We start from the raw sequence: 15,815 nt of genomic DNA, 5'->3' as shown, positions 1-15,815 counted from the left end.
AATGAATTAAATTTATTTTTTCAAAAACAATAACAATCCTCAGTTTTAACATTTGATAAGTTGTCTTTGTACAATTTTCAATGAAGAATAGGGGGAAACTATTTGCACATCATTGCATTCTGTTTTTATTTGCATTTTAAGAATACCCAACATTTTGGGAAACAGGGTTGTACATCATTACTGATAATAAAAGGACAAAATAGTCCTATTCTACACAGCGTACGTGATCTTAACCTTGACAATCTCACCAATGTTTCCCCTTTGCACCGGTTCTGGACTTCTCTACAACGGTTTCTCCAGAAACCAAAGGAAGCGGCTTACATTCCAACAATGTTTTCGAGGGGATATTCCCATTCCCCCGAATCTGCAGCTGGAAGATTTCAAATGACACACAAAAAGCTAGGCCAATGTCACAAAGCTTCCTGTCTCAGAGAGCCACAGCTGGAGCCCCAATCTGCAGAGAAAACACCAACAGCCCTGTAGCACAAATGCCGCCCTATTCCCTATGCTAGGGCACATTTGGGTTCTGCTCAAACCAAGTGCACTATAGGGTGACAGGTCACCATTTTGGATACAGTTCATGAGAGACCAGAACCAGGCAGGGGAAGCCCGCCCGCCTGCCCCCCCCTCCTCCTCTCCACATTTCGAACTGAACTCCTGAGAAACATATTCGGACTCTCTCTCAGCCCAGTGAGCCTCTACAGCGCCTCACCCCACAACGGCCGCAGTGATTCCAAGTTGGCTTAAGGAGTTAGGCCAACTCTCATTTTTCAAAAAATTTGTTAAGGAATGTACTCACTTTCCTGGAAATGATGTTGATTGTGCGTGTTCATGCATACATCTAAACGTGTGTGTGTGTGTGTGTGTGTGTGTGTGTGTGTGCGCGCATGCAAGTGTAGTTCACTTGCCAGTGTGACCCAAAATCTAAGAGCTTGTTTACATTACGAGAGAGAGAGAGAGAATAAGCCACTAGATAGACGTATCTTGGTTTCCATGATAATTGCAATAGAGTTTGAATTTACAAACGGCATGCTCGAGACGTACCACGCAGGATTGTGGCTGTCAATCGTGGGAAAATCTAGCATTATGTGTGAGCACTGCATAGAAACTTGATACAGTTCCTTCACAATTGTCTTCACACACACTAAAGCTCCGGGAGGTCTCTACTGAAAATGTAGTGCACGCTAACTCAGAAGACGGCGTCTCAAACTATCAATAACTGCAAGTTCACACAAAATCAAGCATCTCGAGTATTCTTTGATAGGTTTCAGAAAATGTAGCGTGACGTAAGGCCTACAACTCAAATTTGTGACCTACAATGTAAAGCTTGTAGAAAGGACATTGAGTATGAGAAGAGAAAAGGCCCCCTCCTGGAGGAAGCCTACCAGAGCTGTTTAATTGGCTAAAGTGCAAATCTCCCATCAGAGATCTCACTGTAGCAGAACACTCGCTCTGTGCCAAAGAAAACCCTGTTTCACTGCAGAACAAACAAAGAACTTTTAACTCTCACTATAACATCAGGCTTTCTGGCACTACCCAGAATGTGTGCGCGCATCGCACACGCGCGCACCCCCGTGCACACGCGCGTACCCCCGTGCACACGCGCGTCAGTCAATGAGAGGAGGTGCTCTAGTTTATGGAGGACAAAACATCGGATGGCTAGTATGCAACATTTCCATCCTTCCAGGTGATGCTATTGTGCAGCATTTCAAAATGTGTTTGATTCCCGATTTTCTTCTTTTCTTTCAAGGTCAAAATACACTGCAGTATGTGTTTGTCGTGTTGACAACATTGTCCATCTAAACACCCCATCCTGTATAAGGGCACACTCTGGGCAGCCTGGTCTCAGAGACGACACGTAGCATAATCAACCTGGGAAACTGGAATTACTATGATGTTGTATTTGCTACAACCACTAGAGGCAATAGTGAGCCATATTATATTTAGAGCAAACAGACTGACAGTTAAAGCCATAGAATCTGCCAAAGGTTGTGAGTTTGAATCCTCTGCCAAAGGTTGTGAGTTTGAATCCATGGAGAGACTGAGGTTTTTCTATTGAGTGTGTTTTTATTGAAGCCTTTCACAAACCTTAACGATGCAACAATCGTTCTATATGGAGTGTCTCTGCATACATAAAACTTGTACTGTGAATGAAGTGAGGCCAGGAACAAAAGATCTCGTGGTCTGGCTTTTACACTACAGCCCAACAAACACGCAACCATCACAGAGCAGTTCTTAGAAATGAGGCCCCCGGGCTGAGCCCACGTAATGAGAGCCTAGTTAAAACGTTGCATCATCATCACCTTGACAACCTGGAGTATACACACAGCACAGCAGCCCAAAAGAACCACCCCCACCGACCCTCCCCCGGTGCCATGTTAGGTTGTGTGTGTGTACACACTCACAGTACAGTCAACACTACTGGAGACAATTGAACGTTACTTGCACACCAATACTCAGAAAATTCTAACAGATTTAAATGCACACTTCAAACTGTTTTTTTCATCACTAACTCCTTACTCCTTGATGGATGGTAGAGTCAATCACATTTACAGGGAACGGGGGTCTGTCCGAAATTGTCCTTAGTGGGACGTACCATGGGAGATGTTTCTAGGAAGAGCGAGACCTCATGGGACGATGAGATGAGATTCTGAGAAATTAGGAGCAATTACGGGATCTGGGAGTTTTATCCAACCTTCTGGTCAAGTAACATCAACTACAGTAGGCTGCATCAGACCATTAATGGAATCAGGAATCAGACCATACTATCTTGAAGGTTCCTTGCTTCCTCCACACACCCAGGGATTAATTCTAATAGTAGGCGTAAACAACAAGACAAGCTGCTAGCCTCTTGTGGTGCCGTGCTACATCCTGAAGTCCAACGTGCTTCCTCCACCAATCTGCATGTGGCTAATCACCTCTTATCAAAAATATATCACAATCTCAAACTTTCCCCGGGTCAAGTGTTTTCGGATGTTAATCAGATCTGGCTGACGGTTCAAAGACAGTGGTTTCTGTGGAGGCTTATTCTTATGGAGGGCACAAAGAGGAGGCACATACTATATTGATACGCTCGGACTAAAAAGAGGGGGCGGGGAAATCGGTCTTAATGACAGCAAAACCACTCACCACTTTTGACACGAAACGCATAAACCCGAAAAAGCTACACAGTTTGGCTGAAATGGTATCAGAACTGTTCATCATTAAATTGAAATGTATTCCATTTAAAACATGAAGACGAAGGATGTGTACTGTTTCAGACAGCAATTTAATTTAGTGTGGATCTTGAGGTGTGTCGCAGGTGTCTACAAATTAATTCCCACAGAATTCCACTACTTTAATGCACACTGAAATGACGAATCAGAGAGCGTAAATTGTGCAGTCTCTAAGGGATGAAAATTGGCGATGAAGGCCCAACATCAAGTACATTCCTATATAGCGCCTTTGGCCTTGATGAGAACCATTATTCAGGCTGGCTGTCTAGACCCCTGCCAGGTTGGATTGGACACTAAGTACAGATACAGTGTCCGCGGGCACAGAATGACTGACAGTTAAATGGGTCATAAACAGAACCGGAAACGGTAAGAATGGAAGAAATAATCAAGCGCCGTCATCAGTGGCTCAGTCCACAATATCCCCCCTAGGTTAGCGCCTGTCACTGATATTTGGGTGCCCAGCTCATCTCCCCCAGATTGCCTTGACAGCATCTGTGGGAGGAGGACAGCCATGCTGTCACTGGGTCAAACAGAAGGATTTATTTAGGCGCCCTTTCAGAGGAGTGGGTGCGAAGGGTGTTCAGAATGGGTGGCGGTGAAGTGGGCAATGAGCAGCTGATTCTCACTGGTTTATACAGATAGGACCAAGCACTTGGTCGCTTCCCTGAGAGACTCGTGAGGTCCCTCTCCTGGTGGAAGTGACCAGCGTGTTAAAGTGGCTACGTTTGTTTAACAGGAACAACAACAACAAAATATAAATGCGCCAGTATATATAGAGATCCCATTTCCAATAAAATGGTGCAAAACCATTCAAAAATACTGGGAAACCACACAGCATTAGATATTCACCAAAATTTGTATTGAGCAGGCAAATCGCTGCATTATCAGGGATATTTCTGGCATATTATATTATAGATTATAGTACAGATTGGGTACTGTAGCTTTAAAACTGTTAATTTACTCTCAAGCGATCTATAACTACAACACTGCAGATGAACTCCACTTCTTACTTAGATTAATCTTTTAATCCAAGGCTGAGTAAGTAGGAGAAATATGCACATGATTTTGATGACTGCATTTGAAAATTCCACAAACATTTAACACTAGAGTGGACCACGCCCCGTCACCCCACCTACCACCTACCACCTAGACTACCTTCAGATCCATAAAAAACCCTTGAGTGTTCCTTCACCTCAACAATTCAGTCCACCATATGGTACTGTAGCCTGCCAGCTGTAGGAGTCTACACCACCAAGAAAAAACATTTGCAGCTGTTATGCTGAGAGAAATACCCTAGTTTTGCCTTGACTGACATTGATTGTAACAATGTTGAAAATGTCCACAGCCTACTCGAACACTGTAGCCAGACATTCACTTCACTTTGCATTTTAACATTAGGTTTTGGGATCTCATCACATCGCTGCCAGTTGGATAAAAGATGACAAACGAGGAATTCGGTCTAGACCGTCGGCGTTAGCCTCATTCGAATAATCGAGCTAGAGACATGGTGCGAACAGGCAACACAATCAAGTTCAGTGGCTAATCTAGTTCAACCTTGTCATTTTAGATTTCATTGCACATTATTTGCTATTCGACAACTAAACCTGTTGCCATGAGACGCTGCCTGCCAAGCAACAGGCGAAGACACACCCTGCTTGGCTGCGAGCCGAAAGCGCAATGTACAGCGCGTGGCTGACGGAAAATAATATTATAGCGTTCATTTCGAGCTATATACACCGCTTTTTATGCTATTATTTAGCAACTACCCACATGCCATACCAAGTTATATTATGCTCGGGTGGGTTTAAGAATAGTAGGTCACTCACCAGTCGTTTTCTCACGGATCAAAGCTGGTCTGAAAATACCGGTAGGTCAAGGCGGAGTTGTAGTGGGTTCACGTGCACAGTCGTTCCTCCCACCCGCTACGTGTGTCGAGAAGGATTCTGAATGTGTGATGTCAGGACAAATGGGAAATGCATTAAATCGTGCGAGCGGGAATTCGAATGGAGGCTGGAATGGACTGCACCGTATGGGGCGGTTTCCACTAAAACCGATTAAGACTAGTCCAGGATTTAAATGTAATACCCATGGGGGCCGGTTTCGCAGACACAGATTAAGCCTATAGCCTAGGACTAAAAAACAAGCCCAATGGATTTCTCTAATGAACTTCTTTTAGTCCTAGACTATGATTTATCTGTATCTGCGAAACCGGCCAATGGAGATTTCTACTGAGCTTTTTAGTCCAGGTATAAACCCAATCTGTCTGCGAAGCCGCCCCATATGAGTTTATTTGTTCATTTAGCCTACCTGTGGGCTCGCAGATGGTAATGTTGGCATACAGGTGCTGGTCATAAAATTAGAATATCATCAAAATATTGATTTATTTCAGTAATTCCATTCAAAAAGTGAAACTTGTATAATGTATACATTCATTCTACACACTGATATATTTCAAGTGTTTATTTCTTTTAATTGTGATGATTATAACGGAAAAACCCAAATTCAGTAGCTCAGAAAATTTGAATATTGTGAAAAGGTTCAATATTGAAGACACCTGGTGTCACACTCTAATCAGCTAATCAAGCCAAAACACCTGCAAAGGCCTTTAAATGGTCTCTCAGTCTAGTTCTGTAGGCAACACAATCATGTGGAAGACTGCTGACTTGACAGCTGTCCAAAAGACGACCATTGACACCTTGCACAAGGAGGGCAAGACACAAAAGGTCATAGCTAAAGAGGCTGGATGTTCACAGAGCTCTGTGTCCAAGCCCATTAATAGAGATGCGAAGGGAAGTAAAAGATGTGGTAGAAAAAAAGTGTACAAGCAATAGGGATAACCGCACCCTGGAGAGGTTTGTGAAACAAAACCCATTCAAAAATGTGGGGGAGATTCAGAAAGAGTGGACTGCAGCTGGAGTCAGTGCTTCAAGAACCACCATGCACAGACGTATGCAAGACATGGGTTTCAGCTGTCGCATTCTTTGTGTCAAGCCACTCTTGAACAAGACACAGCATCAGAAGCATCTCGCCTGGACTAAAGACAAAAAGGACTGGACTGCTGCTGAGTTATGTTCTCTGATGAAAGTACATTTTGCATTTCCTTTGGAAATCAAGGTCCCAGAGTCTGGAGGAAGAGAGGAGAGGCACAGAATCCACGTTGCTTGAAGTCCAGTGTAAGGTTTCCACAGTCAGTGATGGTTTTGGGTGCCATGTCATCTGCTGGTGTTGGTCCACTGTGTTTTCTGAGGTCCAAGGTCAACGCAGCCATCTACCAGGACGTTTTAGAGCGCTTAATGCTTCCTGCTGCTGACCAACTTTATGGAGATGCAGATTTCATTTTCCAACAGCACTTGGCACCTGCACACAGTGCCAAAGCTACCAGTACCTGGTTTAAGGACCATGGTATCCCTGTTCTTAATTGGCCAGTAAACACGCCTGACCACAACCCTATTGAAAATCTATGGGGTATTGTGAAGAGGAAGATGCGATACGCCAGACCCAACAATGCAGAAGAGCTGAAGGCCACTATCAGAGCAACCTGGGCTCTCATAACACCTGAGCAGTGCCACAGACTGATCGACTTCATGCCACGCTGCATTGCTGCAGTAATTCAGGCAGAAGGAGCCCCAACTAAGTATTGAGTGCTGTACATGCTCATACTTTTTTAGTTGGCCAACATTTCTAAAAATATTTTTTTTGTATTGGTCTTTAGTAATATTCAAATTTTCGGAGATACTGAATTTGGGATTTTCATTAGTTGTCAGTTATAATCATCACAATTAAAAGAAATAAACATTTGAAATATATCAGTCTGTGTGTAATGAATGAATATAATATACAAGTTTCACTTTTTGAATGGAATTACTGACATAAATCAACTTTTTGATGATATTCTAATTTTATGACCAGCACCTGTATATATATTCTAAGGAAGCGGCCCGGCTCCAGGATGAAATGATGATGAAATGAGGGAACTTTTATTTATTTTTTAAATGAGGGGGAATATCTAATTCATATACCATTTGCTGTTCTTATGGGGAAACAACGGGGGGACGTTGCCCCCTTTTGCCCCTTCGTGGAGCCAGGCCTGTCAGTAGGGCTGACCAAGGTACAAATTAGTAAATTATCAATACTACCCACTTCCACATTGAAGATGTGTGAATGCATTTTACTTTAAACCCTGTTAAAATATATTCATGAAATCGGAGTAAAAATATGCATAACTCCAGCAATAAAAAAATAAGTAAAGCTCTATTTAAATGTCTTTCCAACCTGACAACTGTTAAAACATCCTTTATAGTGAACATAATCATTATGAACATACTGAATTATTAACATAGTATATTTGGGTGAATAATGGTGTTCTCTTCATTCCTTCTTCTGTACTTTTTTAAAACAATTTAGTATGTTTTGTTTAAAAATGAATGTTTTATAAAGGATTGTGAAAGAGAAAAAAACCTGGTCCAAAAGATTTGAATGACCAGTTAATCTCCAGTTCAACATTGCCATCTAGTGATGCATTGTGGAGTTTTAGAAGAAAAACTGGAGGTACAACCATTTAAAAACAGATCTATTGTTGCCTTGTAAATAATTTAAAGGTCTGTGCAGAAAAACATTATTAGTTTTTTTACCTCTGGTGAAAACACCAAGCCAAAATGTTTTAATGGACCCCCTATATATTAGTTGCCCCTCAGCGCCACGGGCATAGTTTTCTAAATTACACTTTAGGGGCTTGGAAATATGATGACATTACTAAAGCAGGGAGGTATTTGGTATAAAACCCCTTCTCAGTACTCATATTGTCATCAAATGAGCTTTAGACAGATTGTAATGTTGACATTACCTAACAAAGTCAGTCAAAAATAGCTAGTAATTCATGAGTAAAATCCGTCCGCCATCATAGCTCAGACTAGCAACAATAGGTAAACATAGTAGAAGCGGTACAATATTAACTGTTTTATTTCCTTAGAGGCTTTTTTTGGCCACACTACAACATAACTGCTAACCACCATCATTTCTTACCTGAGCTACATCTACACCTGAATACTTAAAAAAAAAACATCAGTTGGTTGAACCAGAGCATTATTGCTCCTTCATGAAGCAGCTTTCAATGAAAATATTACTCACAATACTGTAGTAGCAGGTTGGAATGAAAGCCCCACACAAGGGATGAAGAACATCTTCATCCTTACCTTGACCATTTTTGTAAAATGTTCTCACATTTTTTTTTTGATTTGGGGATCATTGTGTCTATGTTGCAGCTAGGAGCATGATTTTTGATTTTTGGTTTTATACTTGGCAGTGAGATAAAAAAAATGTTTTTAATGGAAGTCAAGGTGTCCAGAGGGAGTATCTGGCACTACATAAAATATACTAATGAAATCAAATACATTTTGTTGCAAATCTTTGACATATCCAAGACTCTAATCACCACCAAAGCCCCATGCCCCTACTATTTATTATATGGAAAATATGTTTTTAATGATTTTTTGTAATAAATAATGAGGTAATTCAAACAATCAAGCTGGCATTTAAAGGGTTAAAATCCTGAAAATTATTGAATGTTTGGTTGTTTTGAAGAGGTTTCAAGTTGTTTAAAAGATTTATGGGAAAAAAGCGGGAAACAATATTAATGAATAAATATTTTATGTCAGTTTATTGTATGTGTACATTTTTGTCCACGAAGGTGTCCAAAGGGTAGTACATTTGAGGGGTGCACAAGGGTTAAGTCCCTCTTGGGCAATTCACACCTATACCTCAGGTCTGCAAAATCTGCTATTCCAGTAGTAACCTGCACTCTAGTTGATTGGGAGGGCATCCCAATTCTGGTGTTCTCTGGCGAATGCCAATCAAGCTGCACGATGCTGGTCCTGCTGCTGGGTTGATTTCCCCTTCTATGGCCCTGTCCAAGGCCCATCTCCTGGTATCTCCTCCATGCTCTTGACTGTATTGGGAGACACAGCAAACCTTCTTGGGAGGGATCATATGGATGAGCAACCTGAATGGGCTGCAGGTACGGCCTCATGCTTCCAATAGTGACAAAGACACTAGCAAAATGCAAAACTAGTGAAAAATCAGTCAGGAAGGATACGGAGAGAGCAATTGTCTGTGGCCACCACCTGCAAAACCATTCCCTTTTCGGGGTTGTCTTGCTGTTGCCTCTCCCGTGCATCCGTTGTCACTTCCATTTGCACCAAAACAGGTGACATTGATTCACAATCACTTATGCTTTCTAACTGGACAAAATGATATCCCTGAAGTTTAATTGACTTGGTGTTATGTGTTGTATTTTTTTGATGAGTGTATATTTTTTTCTAACTACTTGGAAAAGTGGTCCGAGTAGGTGATTTGTTTTAATAGTTACATTTTGACAGTCAGTAGTGAACAGTGTTAGAGATATGTTGCAGTCGATTTTCTTACAAATGTCATACTCTACTTCATTCCCCAGCATTCTATCAAAGTAATGTGAAAATGTTCATATCTGTAAACGGTTGTCAGAAATTGTTACAAAGGGAATCATGTTGTTACTGTGTGCAAAATTTGAACACCAATAATTTAAAAAAATTCCATCAGTTTCACTTTAACGTTAATGTGAAAGGTGCAATAAGTTATTTGTATTTCCTTTCTGTAAAGATGCGGCATATTTATGGTTAATATTGATAATGCAGTGTTGAAGGCACTGCAGACTACACCTACAGATGTGCAACTAAATAAAATGATAATGTATCTGTACTAAATGTTTATTGAAAAGCTACCAGCAAGTTAGAAGTGCACAGTAATTATGAACAGTCGGTCAGGTGTTCACTGGTCGAGCAGGGTAGTCACGTCCACACGGGGCAGCATACGTCACACTTAGAATACCGGTCAACAAAACAAGGAGCGACGCTGGGTCTAAAGTAGTTCGGGTAAGAGGGCTTAACACACATTCGCATCATCTTGGAGGTTCTTCTACCATCACCAATGACATGGACTGTTGGTCCCCATGTAACGCAGCTGGGGTAACTGTCATCTGGGCAAGAAACACGATTCCTCGCCACTTGCGGCGAGTCCCAAATCCTCCTCCTCATGGTATCAACACTCTCCGCACACAAAAGCAGTTGATCCGTTGACACACCTGAGAATGAAGGGTTTTGTGGACACGAACGTTGACTCTTTTGGTTTAGAATGGATTCGATGGAGAAAGAACTGGTGAACTTGCTCTTCTGGATATTAGGGCAGCAAATAGCTGGTGCTGGTGGTTCGGTCGTGGCTAAACGTTCGGAAGCCTCAGACGTTTGATTTGCTTGCTTTCTCACTTTGGTGTACAAATCGGGAAATTGATGGAGTATGCCCTTGAAGTTGCGTCGCGCCATCTTAGCTGTAATTCGACTCTCATCGACTTTCCAGAAGTTCTTATTTGACTGTGTCACATATGGACCAGCTGGAACCTGAAACAGAAACACGTCAAACGATGTTCTTCAGTGAGGCTTCATAAACGTTTCAAGAAACAATGTATAATGTTGTTGACATACCTTAACAAAACAGTCATGGGATGACAAGCAAACTCGGATGTTGTTTTCGATGCCCTTTCTGTTTCCTGAGATAAATGCTTCCAACTTGTCCATTATCTGCAAATGAAAAGAGGCACTAAACGTTGGGCTGCAATATTCATTTTCAATTCCGTATTGATAAATACATAACTGTATTGCCCAAAATAAATGTTTACCTGACTAAATGTGAGCATCTTGTCTGGAGAGCCCTGAATTACATGAGATATCAGTCCCAGATAGGTTAAGCTCTTCTGCTTGCCATAACGTCGGTTCTTCTTTCGCTGAACCCCGTTGTTTGGAGCTTTGAGAGATAGGAATGTTTCCATCGTGGTCTCAGGTATATTGCCTCGTGGAGTTGTTCGCCAAATGGCACTGATAGCAGAAGACTCCTCAGTTGAACTCAGGATTAGAAATGGAGTCCCAGTTAGACCTCAAGATATATGTTCCGGTAGAACAATGGGACATCAGTGCAGTCCATGTTAAGCATGACCCTTTCATACTGAGAGGTGTTAAACGTTTGGGTTGGGTCCTGGATGGAACATGTCTGTTTGTCCATTCCTCTGGGTGGCCGATAGTTGAGCAGTTAGAGGATTAGGCCATTAATCGGAAAGTCGCTAGTTCGGATCACTGATTCAATACGGTAAAGATACGATTTAACTGTGCTTTCACCAAGGCACTTGGGAACTAATTACTACTGTGAAATCCCACTGGATTATAGCATTTTAGTAATTGCAAGTTAGGATATACTTTTTGGTAATTTTATTGTATGACAAATGTGCAACCACAAATTAACAACTTATTAACATTGACATATTTTCCAGAACTAGTTCGTGCATTTCTACTTTTCATTATCCGTTTTTTAATGCAGGTTAATTGGTAACAGTCCAGTGCAAGTTTTTTTCTAATCATAACCAAATTTACTTTCCTCCCAAAGTCTACTGAAGAGGTGTAACCCAGGGCTATAATTCCGCTCGAGGGCCGAAACATTTGTCTTTATTCACAACTAATAAAATGGGACTGATTCAGACCTGAAATGCCAGGTGAAGGCAATCAACTAGCAGGTAGAACCAAAAACCAGAAGTTAACTTGATGTTGAATCCCACAGGTATGCATTTGTTTCTCACGCTGGTGATGTTTTTTTTTATTTTTTATTCAGATACAGACAAGATGTAATATCCTACAATAAATATATAACGTGGTGCTTTAAACATACATATGCTGGATTTTTGGAGTAAAAAACCAAGATATATAGTTATTACAACATTAAAATATATTTGTAATGACGCACTGCACAAGGGATTTTGAAAATACGTCTTTCTAGTCGAAAAGAGCTCTTTCAAATTATTTTCCTCAATGGGGAGTAAACTGTGTTATTTTGTCATCTTTATCTGCCCTCTCCATCGTTATCTTACTATATTACTTTAAAGATAGATTCATAAATATTCATAAATATAATCGTGATAAGCCTATTTCAGTGGTGCTGAACTCTAGCCTGATAGTTGTCTGCTGAACCTCATCATTAATTGCACTCACCTGGTATCCCAGGTCCAAATAAGTCCCTGATTAGAGGATTACAATTAAAAAACGGAGAGAAACTGGTTTCGAGGTGCACAATATAGGGGTGTACAGTGTGTAGGCCATTATAAACTTTCAAAAGCCACTGCCAGCTGTTGCAGGTGTGGGCATGCACACATTTCAGTAGTATCTAAACAAATAAAATGTATTTCAGGTGTTAGAGACTTTTTCTAACGATGGCTGAATGATTAGTGACACATTGCCACAATCATACCTTAGATTTAGTCCTGTCACGAGAAATAGATATTGTAGATCTAATAATTTACCCCCAAAATCCTGGATTATCGGATCACTGTCTAATTACATTTACCGTTAAAACAAGAAATTCACTTGCCCCCCAAACAATGAGTTTCAAAAGCCGTACTATAAATTCTCGGATTACAAATAAATTCCTTGATATTCTTACTAGTTCGCTCTTAAATGACAGAGTAAATAAATCTGTAAACGATCAAATCGAGGATCTAAACTCAATACTGCGAAATACATTAGACATAGTTGCACCACTAAAAACTAAAGAAATACGCAACAAGAAACTTGCTCCTTGGTACACCGACAATACTAGAGCACTTAAGCAAGCCTCCAGAAAATTGGAGCGAAAGTGGCGCTCCACCAAGTTGGAAGTATTTAGACTAGCCTGGATAGACAGTACAGTACAATACCGAAAATCACTCACGTCTGCTCGATCAGCTTATTTCTCCAACCTGATTGAGGCGAACAAAAACAATCCAAAATTTCTCTTTGATACAGTTGCAAAGTTAACAAAAAAGCAAAGCTTAGCATGTGAAGTGGGTCTTCACTTTAGTTGTAATGAATACATGAACTACTTTGATGAAAAGATCGTCACCATTAGAAAACAAATAACTGAATCCCTAAATAGTTATGGTCCTAAAAATCTCGGTTGTCCGGAAAATTTCCAGAGCCTCCCTGATCAGGTGTCAATGGGGACACTTGAGTTTTTTGATACCGTATCGCTCGACACATTTACAAAATTTGTAATGAGTTCTAAACCCACAAACTCTCAGCTAGACCCGATTCCTACAAAATTACTTAAGGAGTTATTTCCTGTGCTAGGTCAGCCAATGCTGAACATAATAAATTGCTCCCTTTCCTCCGGATGCGTACCAAACTCACTAAAAATTGCGGAAATTAAGCCTCTTCTAAAAAAATCTAATCTAGATCCCGACATATTAAACAATTATAGGCCAATATCGAACCTCCCGTTCCTCTCAAAAATCTTAGAAAAATGTGTTTCCCAACAACTGAATGCCTTCCTAAAGACAAAAAACATTTATGAAATATTCCAGTCTGGTTTTAGATCCCATCATAGTACTGAGACTGCACTCGTGAAGGTAACAAATGACCTTATGACTAATGGCCTCAGACAAAGGTTCCGCATCCGTCCTGTTGCTTCTTGATCTTAGTGCTGCTTTTGACACTATTGATCACTCCCTTCTCTTAGAGAGACTGGAAACCAATATTGGGCTACGTGGACATGTTCTAGCCTGGTTTAAATCTTATTTATCTGAAAGATATCAGTTCGTTAGTGTGGATGGCATATCCTCTGACAAGTCAAAGGTATGCTTTGGAGTTCCTCAAGGCTCGGTTCTGGGCCCATTACTTTTCTCACTATACATGCTCCCTCTGGGCGATGTAATCCGAAATCACAATATTAACTTTCACTGTTATGCTGATGACACACAGTTATATATTTCAATGAAGCATGGAGAAGCCCCTAAATTAGCTATTTTGGAAGCATGCGTTTCAGATATTAGGAAGTGGATGACAGAGAATTTCTTGCTCTTAAACTCAAATAAAACAGAAATGCTCCTTTTAGGACCCAAAAAACAAATAGCGTTGTTAGCAGATCTCACTGTGAACCTCGACGGCTGCATGGTCGTATCCCAAAAAACTGTAAAAAACCTTGGCGTTACCCTTGACCCTGACCTCTCCTTTGAAGAACATATAAAATATGTCTCAAGAGTTGCTTATTTTCATCTTCGAAACATCGCAAAAATTAGAAACTTCCTATCAAAAACTGATGCAGAAAAATTAATCCATGCTTTCGTTACTTCTAGATTAGATTACTGCAATGCTCTTATCTCTGGTTATCCAGACAAATTAATAAATAAACTTCAATTAGTGCTGCACACAGCTGCTAGAATCCTAACTAGAACAAAAAAATTTGAACACATTACTCCTGTCCTAGCATCCTTACACTGGCTGCCTGTTAGGGTTAGGGCTGATTTTAAGGTTTTACTCTTAACCTATAAATCAATACATGGACTTGCTCCTACTTACCTTGCTGAAATGATCCAGCCATATATACATACACGTAACCTTAGATCGCAAGACGCAGGCCTTTTAATTGTACCTAGAATTTCTAAACAAACAATTGGCGGCAGGGCCTTTTCTCATAGAGCTCCACTCCTGTGGAATGATCTGCCAATTAAGGTTAGAAATGCAAACTCAGTGCAAACTTTCAAGTGTCTACTAAAAACTCATCTCTACAGCACGGTTTATAATTAGGTGTAGCCTGGCCCGGGGGCGTGAAGGTGACCAGTAGGCTTGATACTGTCCACCCTTGCTGTCTTGCCAGGTGGGCTCTCGTCGCCACTGGGATGCCCTCCCTCCAATGCCCTTCGGGGGAAGAGTCACTGGCTTGTTGTTGACTCTCTATTGCGCACTTGTGCAGTTGGGCTGTACGCTGCTAGCAATACTCGGCCCTCATTCAGGGGGGTTGCGGTTGGTGGGTGTCCCTTTGGTTGATGCCTGGCAATGTGGTTGGATTGATTTCCTGCCTGTTGGGCCCTGTCCGGGGCCTCCCCCGGGTAGGGCCACAGTGTCACCGGACCCCCCCGTCTCAGTTTCCAAGGTGTTACGCTGCTATATTATTGTGCTGGGGGACATGAGGGATGTACTACTAACTTTTCTCAGTTTCCTCCAATTTTAAATTTTAGAAGGAGATGAGGTCCTGGTCCACACCTGCGGATTACCTGGTTTGGGGAGACCGTTGCTGTTCCTGTCCTTGTCCACCTGGTCATACTTCTGACCTAGTCTAAAATCAAATATACTCTGGATTTAGCCAAGAGAAATTTATTTATTATTCCAATTGGACTCTTAATATCTCACCCGGCACAGCCAGAAGAGGACTGGTCACCCCTCTGAGCCTGGGTCCTCTCTAGGTTTCTTCCTAAAATTCGACCTTCTTAGGGAGTTTTTCCTAGCCACTGAAATTCAACACTACTGTTGTTTGCTCCTTGGGGTTTAAGGCCGGGTGTCTCTGTAAAGCACTTTGTGACAACTGCTGTTGTAAAAAGCGCTTTATAAATAAATTTTGATTGATTGATTGATAGTGAATGTTGGTTAGGGCTTTGTAAACGAAATGTATCCATGGATTACAGTTTCTCCCGCATGGCCTATATTATTTCCAAGGTGAGAAAAAGGTCAAGTTTGTTGTAAAATATGGCAGTTCTCTGATTTGGGTGGTTTTGCACAG

At 41.2% G+C, this 15,815-nt stretch overlaps 1 protein-coding gene across 1 annotated transcript; it reads right to left on the bottom strand.

The window, feature by feature from the left end:
• Nucleotides 1–9,947: 9,947 nt before the first annotated feature.
• LOC105022819 (forkhead box protein H1) lies at nt 9,948–11,778 on the bottom strand. Its single transcript, XM_010891547.4, has 3 exons — nt 10,921–11,778; nt 10,727–10,822; nt 9,948–10,642 (listed from the first exon to the last, which is right to left on the bottom strand). The coding sequence occupies exons 1-3, from the start codon at nt 11,068–11,070 to the stop codon at nt 10,037–10,039; spliced, it is 852 nt and encodes a 283-aa protein (XP_010889849.1). The 5' UTR covers nt 11,071–11,778; the 3' UTR covers nt 9,948–10,036.
• Nucleotides 11,779–15,815: the final 4,037 nt, after the last annotated feature.

Source organism: Esox lucius, chromosome 10 (assembly GCF_011004845.1).
Source record: "Esox lucius isolate fEsoLuc1 chromosome 10, fEsoLuc1.pri, whole genome shotgun sequence".
In the NCBI taxonomy this organism is placed as follows: Eukaryota; Metazoa; Chordata; class Actinopteri; order Esociformes; family Esocidae; genus Esox; species Esox lucius.
This window is presented reverse-complemented; position numbering and strand designations above follow the sequence as displayed.